Consider the following 13003-nt stretch of genomic DNA (forward strand, 5'->3'; position numbering starts at 1 on the left):
GCTGTTAAAGAAAGCATTTTTCTTTTTAATTATTATTGGGACGGAAAATGTTAAAACAAAACCCATAATAGTTCCTGGGTGAGACCTTTGTACATTTGAATGGTAGCAGGCGTTATGGAGGAATAACGTGAACCAATGCCCCTGAGCTCACAAGAGACTGCACTAATCACTTTAAAAAAGGAGAAACGACAGACTGAAGCATCGGGAGGGAGCATGCACTTAAAATCTAACGTTTTAAATGATGGATTGCACGAGTCACAGTGGCCGACAAACAAAAGAACCAAGAACCCGACTCACAGGCCAGAAAAAGCAGCAAAAGGAAAAGACGCTGTTCTTAAAAGCAAGCAAAGGATACAGTGATTGGTCTGAGCTGAAGAAGAAAAGACAAATTGGCATCAGATTATTTTCTTGTTTCTTCACACACATGTCCTGTACATTTGAGGAGCTCGCTCGGATCCACAGTGAAGTAAGGCATCGCAGAGAACAAAGTGCTGACAGCGAAGATGGTCGTCATGGAGGCCACTCTGCTCTTTTCTAACAATAAGACTCGACGCTGCATTTAGAGCCCAGTTCTACTCCCACGACAATTTACACATGTACAGAGAGATGGAAGGGGAAAAAACAAAACTTATTGCGTAACGCTACGGCCTTTTGGTTTGTGAAACAAAACCACGTTTTCGCGTGTTGCTTTATGTACATTATGAACAAATTAAGACGATGTGCAAATCAGATTCCATGCAGGCGTTTGCATGTGCAACTCAGGTTCTGAGTCGGTGGAGGTGTTGGTGGTGGTGGTGGTGGTGGGGACAGCTACACGCTCCAGACACGTCACCTAGCGACCAAACTTCCTGCACGACATCTCTCGACCTCGGCCATCGAAATACCGGACAGGGAGCAGGGAGCGTGAGCGTCGGTGTCACATCCAGAACTTCCTGTATTTAGCTCGTTTAACATCCATGGATGGATCTGCTTGAGGTTCTTCATTGCGTCACAGGTGGGAGCGGGACCCCCACCCATAATACTGCTCCTCCCTCCATTACCAGGCGTAGAGGTCCGAGACGTAAACACAGACCAGGCTTTGTGAAGCCAACGTCACCGTGGCGATACGCTCGAGAGGATCCCCCCCAGTCACAGCTGTTAACAGTCAACCAACATGATAATTAATAATAAAAATAATATCAAACGACTTTGTTGACGCTAAAGACTGCAAAATAGTTTTTTTTTTGCAAAAGGCTTGTTAATTATTGAAACACCCGGGCGACGTCCTTTCCCTCCTGCGCCGGGGGCTCGGAACAGGCCTTGGTTTCCAGCAGGTGAACCGATCCGTGTGTGAAGCGTAACATTGACTCCACGTTCAACAAGTACACGGTGAAATCTTTGGATGACGGTGACGACTAAACACGAGTGGAAGCAAAACAAGCCGCAGAACGAGCAGCCGAGCAGCCGGGCTGCTCGGCGTCTCCGCCTTGCTAATTAAGTTAAAATACTTTACATATAGATTTTTTTTAACCTTTCCCTAATACAAAGAAATACTACATTAAAATAAATAAGAGGGCGTGGCATCGGCGACTGTTTCCCAAGAGGTTTCACGCAGCAACCGTGAGCAAAGCGCTTTGAACCTGTTCTAAAAACGTTGGGAGGTGGAGCCGAGCGCAGGACGCCGCCTTGAAACAGGAAACTAGGAAGCAGAAATAAATACACCCTGTTACGACGCCCCCTCCCTCGGTGACACATGTGAATACCAACGAGGTGCTCTGACCGCTCCACCTCCACCTCCACCTCCTCTCCGCCTGGGCCCCCGCCGGGCAGCGTGCGTGTGTGTGTGTGTGTGTGTTTTTGGCGAGGGGGGCATCACAGTCTTCTGAAGAGACAAGCTCTCGTGGTGCTGGGTCGGCCTCGCCCTCTCCCTCCGGCTCAGGGCGAGGCGGCGGCGGCGGCGGCGTGGAACTTGACGAAGGCGATGGCGGCCAGCTCCTTGCAGAACTCCTCCAGCACGATCACCCCCTCCAGCAGAGTCATGTGATCCACGCTGCGGCGGGAAACAGCGGTTTATCTTTGGGCGTGAACACCTGGGTGTCCATGGCTGTCTCCCACGCGGACGTTACAGCGTTCAGGTCAAATTCAACAGGAAACACAGAAACGGCGCCAACGAGAGGCAAACTCATCTGAGATCAGAGGCAATCCTTCAAATGGATGGATCCAAGTTTTAAAGCGGTCTGAGCTGTGTCGCACAATGCACACGTAATGCAGGTAAATCTAAGAGGAGTGAACGCAACATGTTTAAATGTCCATTTGAACTGGGAGAGTCTGATGAGAGTAAATAAAAACAAGAGGAGACGGATCCTTCACAACAACGTGGACGATGTGTCGGTAACAGAAACAGAGAAAAATTATTATTGCACAACAACGTCAATAAAAACGTTGGTTAGCTGCCAAACAATAGCACATCAAGCTAGCTAAGGTTACATGTAAAAAACACACGTTGCGCATTGAAAAACACGTAAAAGCAGGATTCCCTCAGCGCCGCTGTCGACTGTACTAACTCAACAGAAGGCGTCGTCGTCGACGGGGAGATGACTGAAAATCGTATTTTGTGCCGCACCGGCAGCGCTGTGAGGGTTCCAAACGGTCGAGGCGGTCTCTTGTTTTTTTTGTCGGGGAACGTCATTGTTTTGATCCGTTCACCTCAAGCGTCGCTCTAAAATGAATCCCTCATCCTCTCAAGAAAATAAACCCAGATTCAAACCAAACCCTGAACTAGCTTTAGAGATGAGCGCGACAGGATTAATAGACAACCCTGGGTTTGATCCATGTTAAAACTCCACCCTGGTTAAAAGCCAGTGGGCCGGGTGGGGGCCGGGTGGGGGCCGTGCACTTACTTGATCCCCTCGGGCTCCAGACCCAGGAGCCTCTTCCTGACCAGCAGCAGCTTGGGTGTGAAGTCCGGGATCCGCTGGATCCGCAGCATCAGGTCCCCGACCACCTGCAGAGACGCCGGACGACGGGTCGGGTGAGACCGGGGGGTGAGACCTTCATTTGGATGTGTGTGGGGGGGACGGGACGACTCACCCTGACGATGACGGAGAAGAGGGACCTGCAGCCGGGGGCCAGGTTGATGTAGGGGTCCAGGAGGAACTCGTGCATGTGGGGGTGGGGCAGCAGCGACAGCTTGGACAACACGGAGGTGACCTGCAGGTTGACGTCGTAGGGCTGGGGGCGGGTGGAGTCGAGAACAGGGGTGAGGGAAAACCCAAGCGCTCTGCGTAATTCGTCTCGCGCAGGGGTCCCCAACCGTCTACATCCCAAGGGCCCCTCTATGGAGAAACAGCAGGGGCCCCTCGATTTCTTTGTCAAGCCTGGCCTCTCATAACATTTGAATTCCTTATCAACCTGTTCATGTGCTCAGTATGCTGCCTACGCTTCCTGTGCTGTTATTTTCATTTACATTTATTGTCGTTTGGGTTTTTTTTAACCACTAAAATTATTTGGAAATATTAAAAAAATTATTGCCGGACCCCCTGCAGTACCTCTGCAGACCCCCTAGGGGGTCGCAAACCGCCAGTTGAAGACGGTGGATCTGGTGGGAGCACGACGGAGGTTTTCTAGGGGCTGGATGTGACACATTCTGTATATTTAAGTTTGGATTGAATGAAAATCAAACCTGGTCCAGGATTCTCCCCATGCGGTCGAAGAGGACCTTGAGGAAGTGGCCCTCGAAGAAAGGCCTTTCCAGGTCACACCTCTCCAAGGCCTTGGGGTGGCCCCTCCAGTCCCACCGCTGACACACCCCGCAGTAGTCCCTGAACTGGGAACAACAGAGAACCCGCTCAAGTCTGACAACAGTGAGACCTGGAAGCAGGACACCCGGTGGGTGTCTGCTGCCCAGAGCACCAATCACTAAAACAAGCCAACTTTATTTAAACAGCACATTTCAACAACAAGGCCAACCAGCGCCCGACATAAAACATCAGAAGCTTTAGCCCAAACTTCTAGCACCTCACCTGTCTGTGTGCGTCCCGTAAGTAGGTGTCGTACCCGGTGCCTTCCACGTGATACGAGGACTTGGCCTCGTCCGGGACCAGGCAGAGGAAGCTACGGGGGGGACAGAGGGAGACGACCGGGAGTGAAATCAGCCAAGCAACACGGGCGGGGCGGGGCGGGGCGGGGGGGCGTTTTAATGCCACTAAAATGGCACCGACCTGTTGACGATCTTGTGGACCTCCGTCTTGCCGTCTGACTTGCAGTGGTCGGGGCTCTGCAGCGGGGAGGCGCTCAGCCACTCGGAGCTGGAGAGCCTTCCTTCTGGAGACGGGTCATCGCCGAACAGCGGATCCTCCTCCAGGTCTCTGAGAGGGATCCATAACAATGAGCAACACCAAAGCCCTAAATAGGCGGCCGCCGTCCCGCCTCCCAGGAAACCACGGATTGACGGTCGCTGACGGGCTCATCCGCTCAGCGAAGTTGAGGCGAGTGGAGGTTCAACCGTCACGTCATTCACTAAGTCACACCTGAGTGGAAACGAGACCCAGCCTTCCTGTGTTTCCTATTTAGAGAGACTACGTCATCTAACTACACCATGAAAGATATTCTGGATACTGGATGTTCGTGGATGTTACTCTCATCCCCATGAAGAACTATCGTCATGGACTCTTCCAAAACTGTCTGGTGTAGGAACTATTTCATATGTGAAATTGAAGACATCAAAACACATGACAAGTCACCGGATGACAGAGGACAACCAATCAGCAGGCGGCTCCATGCATTCATTTCATTTACAGTGAACTGTGTGTGTTGGGGGTCCACCCGGGGGTCAGGGGTCAGGGGGCGGTTGCTTACACGGCATCGTGGGGCTGTCCGTTCTCCAGGGGCTCCCGCTCCTCCTGGGGCTTGTTCTCCAGGTAGTTCCTCTCCTCCAGGCTGCGCAGCACCAGGCTGAGCAGGATGTGCTGACTGGGCTTCTGGATCAGCTGCTCCAACAGACGCATCGTCATGATGCTGATCTGGGAACAGAGTTTGGGGTTTAACGCCCATCGCCACAGAGTCTCTACTTGGGTCACACCGATTGATTCATTCCACGCTGGTGGAAATAAACCTCAACGTGCTGTGTCCCACCATGATATTATGGGATGACACTCCAAGAGAGACAGTCGGACGGGTATTCTAATTAAAAATCGGTCTTTTAGTCGTGAAGATTAAAATATGAAAGCCTACTTTAAATTGAAAACATGAAAAGGGTCAGGGAAGAGTAGGCACCTACGAAGTCACTTTAAGATCAGATTAGGATTCGTCACTTGTAATTCCTGAAAAGTGGATTTTCTGTTACACCACTGACCACTGGACAGAAAACTTGCGAAAAAAGCGATGTCATACCTTCATAAAACCAACTCCACCACGTTAACTGGCTTTAACAATTTTGGTCCAGCCCGAACTTAAAGCCAATGTTCGCCCATTTATTGGGTTTTTTCGGGCGTGGTTTAATCGGTTTCAGACAGACAGACAGACAGACAGACAGACAGACAACAGACTCGGCACAAGAAAAAAACTAAACATGCAAGCAGACTGCAGCGACGAGCACCTCATCAGACAGGTGGTCGCAGTGCTCGATGAGTCTGTGTCGGAGGGGAGTCCGACCAATGGCGGCAGGCGTCTCCGCCTCCGTGTCCTCCCCCAGCAGGAAGTAGACCATCTGCTGCAGGAGAGCGTCCGACGTCACCTGCCTGATGATCCTGTTCAGCAGGGCCGTGGAGGTCAGGATGCCCACCTCCGACCTACACACACACACACACACACACACACACACACACACACACACACACACACACACACACACACACACACACACACACACACACACACACACACACACACACACACACACACACACACACATACACAGCGTGGAAGCCGGTTTATGAATTCTGGAGTGGAAGTTTATTTTGAAGCTCATCGTCCCTGAGCTGCAGATTAAAAAATAATAATAAAAAGAGAAAAATGACGATTGATTGACGATTCTAAGCACTCACGTCTGCATTAGTTGAGGTTCCATGACAGACTCAAAGAATCTCTGTCTCACAGCTTTGGCCATCACTGCTGCCGCCGACTAGAGAAGGAGGAAAAGAAAAAAATATATATATATATATGTGTGTGTGTCAGCTTTCTGTCGCTCCCCATGTACAAATATAGCATTCTGAAATTGTATTTTATTTTGAGCTGTCACACACCTTCTGCGCCTCCTTAATCAGCTGGTCACAGTAATCGAGCCACGACAGGAAGGAGATGAGAGCCCTCTTCCCCGTGAAGATGGCCGCATCCTCCTTCAGGTTGTACACATCCAGACTGAAAGGGGAGGAATAAACAAGAAAGCCAGGGATTGAGAACTCGACAAAACCGCTCTAGATCGCCCTCTTCACGCTGACATTTTAACCTCTCAGATGAGCCTTTTTACTCTGGGACTTAAATGATTTTGTGGCATCTAGCGGAAGAGACTTGGCAGAAATGGAATATAATATTCCAAAGTATGTTTTAATTAGTGTATAATCCCATGAAAATAAGAATCGTGGTTTTACTTTAGAATGAGCCGTTTATATCTACATAGGGAGCAATCGATCCTCTTCCACGGCGCCCGCCATGTTGCACCACCATCTTTCTACAGTAACCCAGAATGGACAAACCAAACACTGGCTCTAGAGAAGACTTTTAGTGTTTTTTTTGTGAGTTTCACAGCCACCGTAGGTTCTCCTACACACTTTGAAGGGGAGGGTGAATTCAGTTGGTTGCAATTTGCCACCTCACCGCTAGATGCCACTCAATCTTGCAGCCATCCAGTTCCATGAAGAGACCGCATCGAATTGAGGCTCCGGGAAGCTTTTTGAAGTTTTCAACTCTTGTGACTCGGGTCATGTTTTGGCCCGACAGAATCCATCCACATGACTTCACCGAGTCATGAAGTGCTTTGAGAGGCTGATTAAGGATTATATCTGCGCCTCCCTCCCCCGCACCTTGGACCCGTGCAGCTCGCGGACCGGCTGAACAGATCCACGGATGACGCAGTCTCCCAGGTACTGCACACCAGGCTCACGCACCTGGATGGCCGGAAGGGGGCCTATGTGACAATGCTGTTGACCGACTATAGTTCGGCTTTCAATACCATAGTCCCCACCAGACTGGCTGTCAAGCTGCGGGAGCTAGGACTGAGCACTCCGCTGTGTGCCTGGATCCTGGACTTCCTCTCAGCCCGGCCCCAGGTGGTTAGGGTGGAGGGCACATTTCCAGCTCCCTCACCCTGAACACAGGATCCCCCCAGGGCTGCGTCCTCAGCCCCCTACTGTACTCCCTGCACGCACGTGACTGTGTGGCCAGGTCCAGCTCCAGCTATAACACCATCAGCAAGTTTGCTGACGACACCGTCGTGGCGGGCCTGATCACAGATGATAATGAGAAGGGTTACTGTGAGGAGGTGGATGACCTGTCACTCTGGTGCCAGGACAGCAGCCTCCTCTTGAACGTCAGCAAAACTAAGGAGCTGATTGTACACTAGGAGGGGATTACAACTGTGGACGCACGCGCCGTTGGTGATTAATGGGACTTCTGTCGTCAGGGTGAGCAGCTTCAAGTACCTGGGAGTCCAAATCACGGAGCATTTAACATGGACTTTACAAACAGACACTCTGGGGAGAGAGGCGAGGCAGCGTCTTTACCACCTCAGGCAGCTGAAGAAATACAGCGTCTCGTGAGGATCCTCAAGTCCTTCTACTGTGGAGCAGTGGAGGGCATCCTGTCAGGCAACACCACTGCCTGGTTTGGGAACTATACTGCTCAGGACAGGCGGGCCCTGTAGAGGGTGGATCGTTCAACCCAACGTACCACTGGAACTACCCTCCCCTACCTGCAGGACTTATACACCAGGAGGTGTAGTAGCAGAACCCGCAGGATCATGAAGGATCCTCACCACCCCAACAACGGACTGTTCCAGCTGCTGCGGTCAGGCAAGCGCCTCCGCAGTCACACAGCGAGAACAGAGAGACTGAGACGGAGTTTCATCCCAGAAGCCATGAGGACTGTCAACGCTGACCTCAGCAGGGGTCCTAACAAAATGCACTGAGACACTTACACAGACCCCACTGCCTTACTGTACTGCATGGAATGTACAGTACTGCATACTGTATGACTGTTCTGGGTTACTGCATACTGTACTGCAAGTTACTGTATGACTGTTCTGGGTAACTGCATACTGTGCTGTATTGCTGTTCTGTTTGGTGTTACTGGTGTTGCTGTGTGTACTGTTGTATACTGTACTGTATATCTTCATACACACTTTATTCACATGCACTTTACTACACATATTTGTAAATAGAAATAGCCTATCCCATATACACAACTCTATTCCCTTTACTTGTACCCCCACTCTGTATTACCTTTTTGAGTCTTATTTTATTATATTTATATTATTCTATTCACTAACTCCAGTACGTTTAAGGAATCAGTTAGTTGCTAGGTAGAAATCTGGTTCGCTAATATGTTCAGTTTAGTAACTATTATGCATAATCTCTGGGTGCGTTACAAAGACATTTCACTGCATATATATATATGAACGTATGTATATGTATGTGACAAATAAACCTCTTCAATCCTGAATCATTCTGCAGCAATATGCTATCCCATCTGGTTTGCGCAAAGTGGGACAATCCTTTGTTTGTCACACCTCCAGGCTGTGTAAGGGCCATTTGACCAAGGAGAGTGATGCGGCACTGCATCAGCTGACCTGGCTTCCACAAACACCTAATCTTAACCCAATTAAGATGGTTTGGGATGAGTTGGACCACGGTGTGAAGGAAAAGTTGCTATGTGCTCAATATAAGTTGGAACACCTTCAAGACTGTGGTAAAACCATTCCAGGTGATTACCCCATGATGCTGCTTGAGAGAATGCAAAGACTCTAAAATACATTTTGGTCTGTTTAACACTAGTTCGGTTACTACACAATTCCAAATGTGTCATTCCATAGTTTTGATTTCTTCGCAATTATTGTATAATGTAGAATATAGTAAAAAATGTAGACGGATCCTTGAATGCGTATGTAGAGGTCGATGAAAAGATCGAAGATGGAGGTCGAGGAGTTGGGAAATTATGAGTGTGTTTGGAGAGGCATTTACCCCCAATTGACAGCCTCCACCGTCTCTATGTCAAGGGGGTCCATGGACTGAGGAAGAGCCTTGTAGAAGGTTGCCAGCCGGTCCGTTAGCAGCTCGCAGAGTTCCGTGTTTTCGGTCAGACACTTGGCAGCCGCAGGCTCCGGTAGACTGACCAGCAGCATCAGGCCTTCGCACGCCTTCACCACGATCCTGCCGTCCTGAGGGAGAACACGGGCCGTGAACACATGCAGGCACGCGCACGCACACGAATATATGGCGTGTGGTGAAAGCCCGGATAACTCGGTGATTACTTACTGGGCTCTTGGTGAGGTTGAGCAGGGAGGTGACCAGGTTGTAGTTGTTGTTGTTGTTGTTGTTGGTGGTGGTGCTGTCGGGACTGGGACTGGGACTTGGACTGGAGCTGGACCCTGAAGCTGCAGCCTGCGGCTCCTCTGGGGATTCCGCCACCGCGGGGGGCTGGCCTATGTCGAGGGCCGACGGGTCCACCTTCACCCCCTCTGGCGCTCCAGGACTCTTCGCCTCTGGCCTTTTCACCTTGTTCTAAAAGTCAGATTGGGTTAGACTCGGATGTGTCTGCCATTAACCCTATGGCAGGGGTGACAGATTGTGTCTGTTCTCAAGCCGGTATCAAGGCCGAAGTAGACCGTTTAGCTGCCACAAACCCAGTTAATGCTCATGGCGTGTGGTATCAAATTAAGACCAGTTGAAATACATAAAATTGAACAATTTTGTGTGTTATATTGGAAATTGTCTGAAATTTAAACTTCAGTGAGCGGAAACTATAATGAAGGTTTAGGCTTACAGAATATAAAAAAATATATTTTGTGGGATCAAATACTTTTAGTTAAGGGCAGTCGGGAGACAAGGGTTTGCATGTGGTCACGAAGGATATACTGTATGTCTGTGCCTAACATCCTTAACCTGACCTTTCCATATAGAGAACTAACTGATAGCTCTTTGTCCGTCCATTAGTTGGTTCTGTAGCCTTAAAGAAAAGCATACGCGAACAGTCCTACATACTGATAAATATTAATCAGCTTGCTTGCTACCTCCTTTAGTCCCATTTCCCTCCCCATCGTCATAGCAACCCTACCTCCAGGAAGAAGTTGACAAGGTAGGGATCCTGCTTCAGTTTGGCACACACTATGCAGAGGAACTGGATCTCTTCGTTCTCCACGGGGGCAGCCAGCACCTCCCCGCACAGCCGGATCAGTTTCTGACAAGACGAGACAGCACGTCACACACCGGGATGGTACAGGTCACACAAAGTGAGGTTGAAGACCTTTTCGATTCAAATTAATTTCAATGTAAGAACTTCAGAGGGCTTTTCCCAGCACTATTTATCTGTTGGTATGCTGGTTAAGTGATCTTTCTGAAGAATACAGCTCTTTTCTATTCCACTGTTTAATGCTGCAAATATTTTACTTCATTAAATTACACACATGGTTACCAAACATATACCAAATATTTACTGCATTTGCATAGCATTTTGAGGGAATTGAAAAACTGATAAACAACAGATTCTAAAATGCGGCCAATGTACAGTGACCGCAGCTCTGAACGATGGGCTTATTAGCCATTTAAAAAGGTCTTAAGCACTTCCCCATATAGGCAGAGGCAGATTTCCTACATATTCCAGCACTTGACTTGCAAAACCTCCAAAGCACTTCAAGTACCATTTGGGACCATTAGACCATGACCATGTCTAATGTCTACATCCTTGGCGACGCAAATGTAAAACCTAAGACTATTCAACGCTTTTGAGACTTTGATACCAAGGACACTACAAGAACGAAATTGAAACCATCTACAGAGCGATTTGCAGTGCAGTACAGTCAAGCACTCACCTGTACTGGTCTGTGGACATTGATGTGTGGCAGGAGAGGTTGGCGAATGCGTCCGAGCAGCTTGGTGTAAAACGTCAGCACCTGCTGCTTCATCCCTGGAGGACACTGATGGGGGGGGGGGGTATAAATACCACTTCTTAAAGGTAGAATACACTGAGATGGCTTTCTAGGTATCTCTCCAGCTTGTAGTTATTAGTGTGCCGATCGTATCGCCACAGATGCATTAATGGCTATACGAAAAGAGAGGAAGTCCCGAAAAATCAATAATAAGTCTATAAGCAGATTTTTTAATTGAAACCTATTTGTACTCAAAGCGTAATCCAGTTGTGGCACTGAAAATGGTAACGTCTACGGATACTTTTACAATATTGTCGGGTATGAGACGAAACAAAAAAATAATTGAAACACAACAGCACTCGCATGGCAGGGGGACCACCACCGCAACTTCCTTACATCTGCTTTTCCCAAGGTGTAGAGGGTCTCCAGGATTTTGTGGTGCAGAAGGTACTCCATGCAGGGCCCGGTCTCTCCAGACTCCCGCTCCTCCTCCTCCTGGGTCAGGATGTCCAGCATCTGCTCCAGGTGCGAGGGGATGTTGGTGTCCGTGACGGGAGCTTTGTCATCTGACCAAGAAACGCACAGCAAAGAATAAGAAACAACTGAGTTGTCTAGTTCCCCCGGATGATATCGCTTCGAACGGCTTCTCGATCATGCTGAGGATATCCACTGTTACAAGTGTTTTTTAGGTTTTTTTTTAATAAAAACGTTATTACCAGAGGTCTCTATGTAATAATGTGTGATGGCCTTCCAGTGGTAGACAAAGTCTTCCTGAAGAGGCAATGAAGGGGCAAGCTGGGGGAGAAAGAACAAAAAGACAAATGGCAATAAAAATCCATCCAGATAAAATAACCTGTGAAATAACTAAAATGCTCGAGTTGACCTGCTACTCGGTAACAAGAAATAGTTATAGACATTCTGTTGTCGTTGGTTTTTTTTTAATAATCTGCTTATTCGTTCGGCGCCAGTTTAACAAACCTGCCTCAGTAAACACTGGCCTTCGCAAGCCACAGTGGTGTTTTTTGCTCAAATTCAAATATTTCAACAGACCAGCTGTTATGACTTTTGAGTCAAGTCACACCTTATCTATAAAGCGCATTTCATACCAGAGCAACACAACCCGCTTTACAAAGAAATACAGTCAGAAATAGAACATAGTAGTCAGCGGGTCATTTCAAAAGAATGCCCATCTCTTAGTGAGAGATGATCATACAAGAATGAATAAGGTTGTATTCTGGCCACATGGTCTGTTGTTTAAAGGGCTGTTATTGTTTACCTATTGAGAGCTTCATATACAGTATGCATCGCGCATCTCCAAGAGGGCCACCTGCCCCATTAAGCTTTGTTTGGGTATCTAGTCTTGGGGCGGGTTGACAATTAGTTTGGGGCAGGATTTTTTTTTTTTTACCCGTCCGGCGGGCTCGACGTGTTTCCATTCCGGACTGGTCCGATCTGTTTTAGCCGGGGAGCCCTGCGTCACACTAACCCGGAGACCACGACTCGCTCTGTGGCGATCGGAGTCCAGGTGGTTCCGCTAAAAAATAAAATAATTAAAAAAAAAAAACTGCTACGACGTTAGCTCGTTCTCCTTGTTGTTATGCTTGTCCGTGGACGTGGTAATAACAGGGAGGGGGTCGGGACACCCGCGGACCCCGCGGTGTCGCCGAGTTAAGAAAAAAAAAAAAAAAACCAGACGAAGCGTACGAAGCGAAGGGGGGAAAAACAAACGCTAGCGTTAGCCTGCGCTAGGTAGCGGCTAACGCTAGCGACCCGAACGGCGACGCTCCGCCAACAACAAACGGACGTGACACGCGAACACAAAGACGCGTCGGCGCGGCACCGAGCCCCACCGCTTCCACCGCGTGCTGGAGGATGGACGTCAACTTGGAGAACATCTTGTTCCTGGACTGGAGCAGCTTCTCCCGAGAAGACCTAGAGAACTCCTCG

The 13003-nt window shown here is 48.9% G+C and overlaps 1 protein-coding gene across 1 annotated transcript in view; it reads right to left on the minus strand.

The window, feature by feature from the left end:
• Window positions 1–11: 11 nt before the first annotated feature.
• Window positions 12–13003, minus strand: part of fhip2a (FHF complex subunit HOOK interacting protein 2) — a 13067-nt gene continuing 75 nt past the window's right edge. Inside the window, exons 1-17 of the mRNA XM_080016929.1 lie at window positions 12907–13003; window positions 11773–11851; window positions 11453–11622; window positions 11000–11104; window positions 10246–10368; window positions 9447–9692; window positions 9153–9349; window positions 6222–6336; window positions 6024–6100; window positions 5576–5768; window positions 4837–5000; window positions 4200–4346; window positions 4002–4092; window positions 3662–3805; window positions 3070–3210; window positions 2880–2983; window positions 12–2029 (exon numbers count right to left, since the gene is read on the minus strand). The exon at window positions 12907–13003 is cut by the window's right edge and continues 75 nt beyond it. Coding sequence (XP_079873055.1) covers window positions 1915–2029; window positions 2880–2983; window positions 3070–3210; window positions 3662–3805; window positions 4002–4092; window positions 4200–4346; window positions 4837–5000; window positions 5576–5768; window positions 6024–6100; window positions 6222–6336; window positions 9153–9349; window positions 9447–9692; window positions 10246–10368; window positions 11000–11104; window positions 11453–11622; window positions 11773–11851; window positions 12907–12951 — 2256 coding nt within the window. The 5' untranslated portion in view covers window positions 12952–13003 and the 3' untranslated portion in view covers window positions 12–1914. The remainder of the gene's footprint in view (window positions 2030–2879; window positions 2984–3069; window positions 3211–3661; window positions 3806–4001; window positions 4093–4199; window positions 4347–4836; window positions 5001–5575; window positions 5769–6023; window positions 6101–6221; window positions 6337–9152; window positions 9350–9446; window positions 9693–10245; window positions 10369–10999; window positions 11105–11452; window positions 11623–11772; window positions 11852–12906) is intronic.

This window comes from Zeus faber, assembly GCF_960531495.2.
Source record: "Zeus faber genome assembly, chromosome: 16".
NCBI classification, from domain to species: Eukaryota; Metazoa; Chordata; class Actinopteri; order Zeiformes; family Zeidae; genus Zeus; species Zeus faber.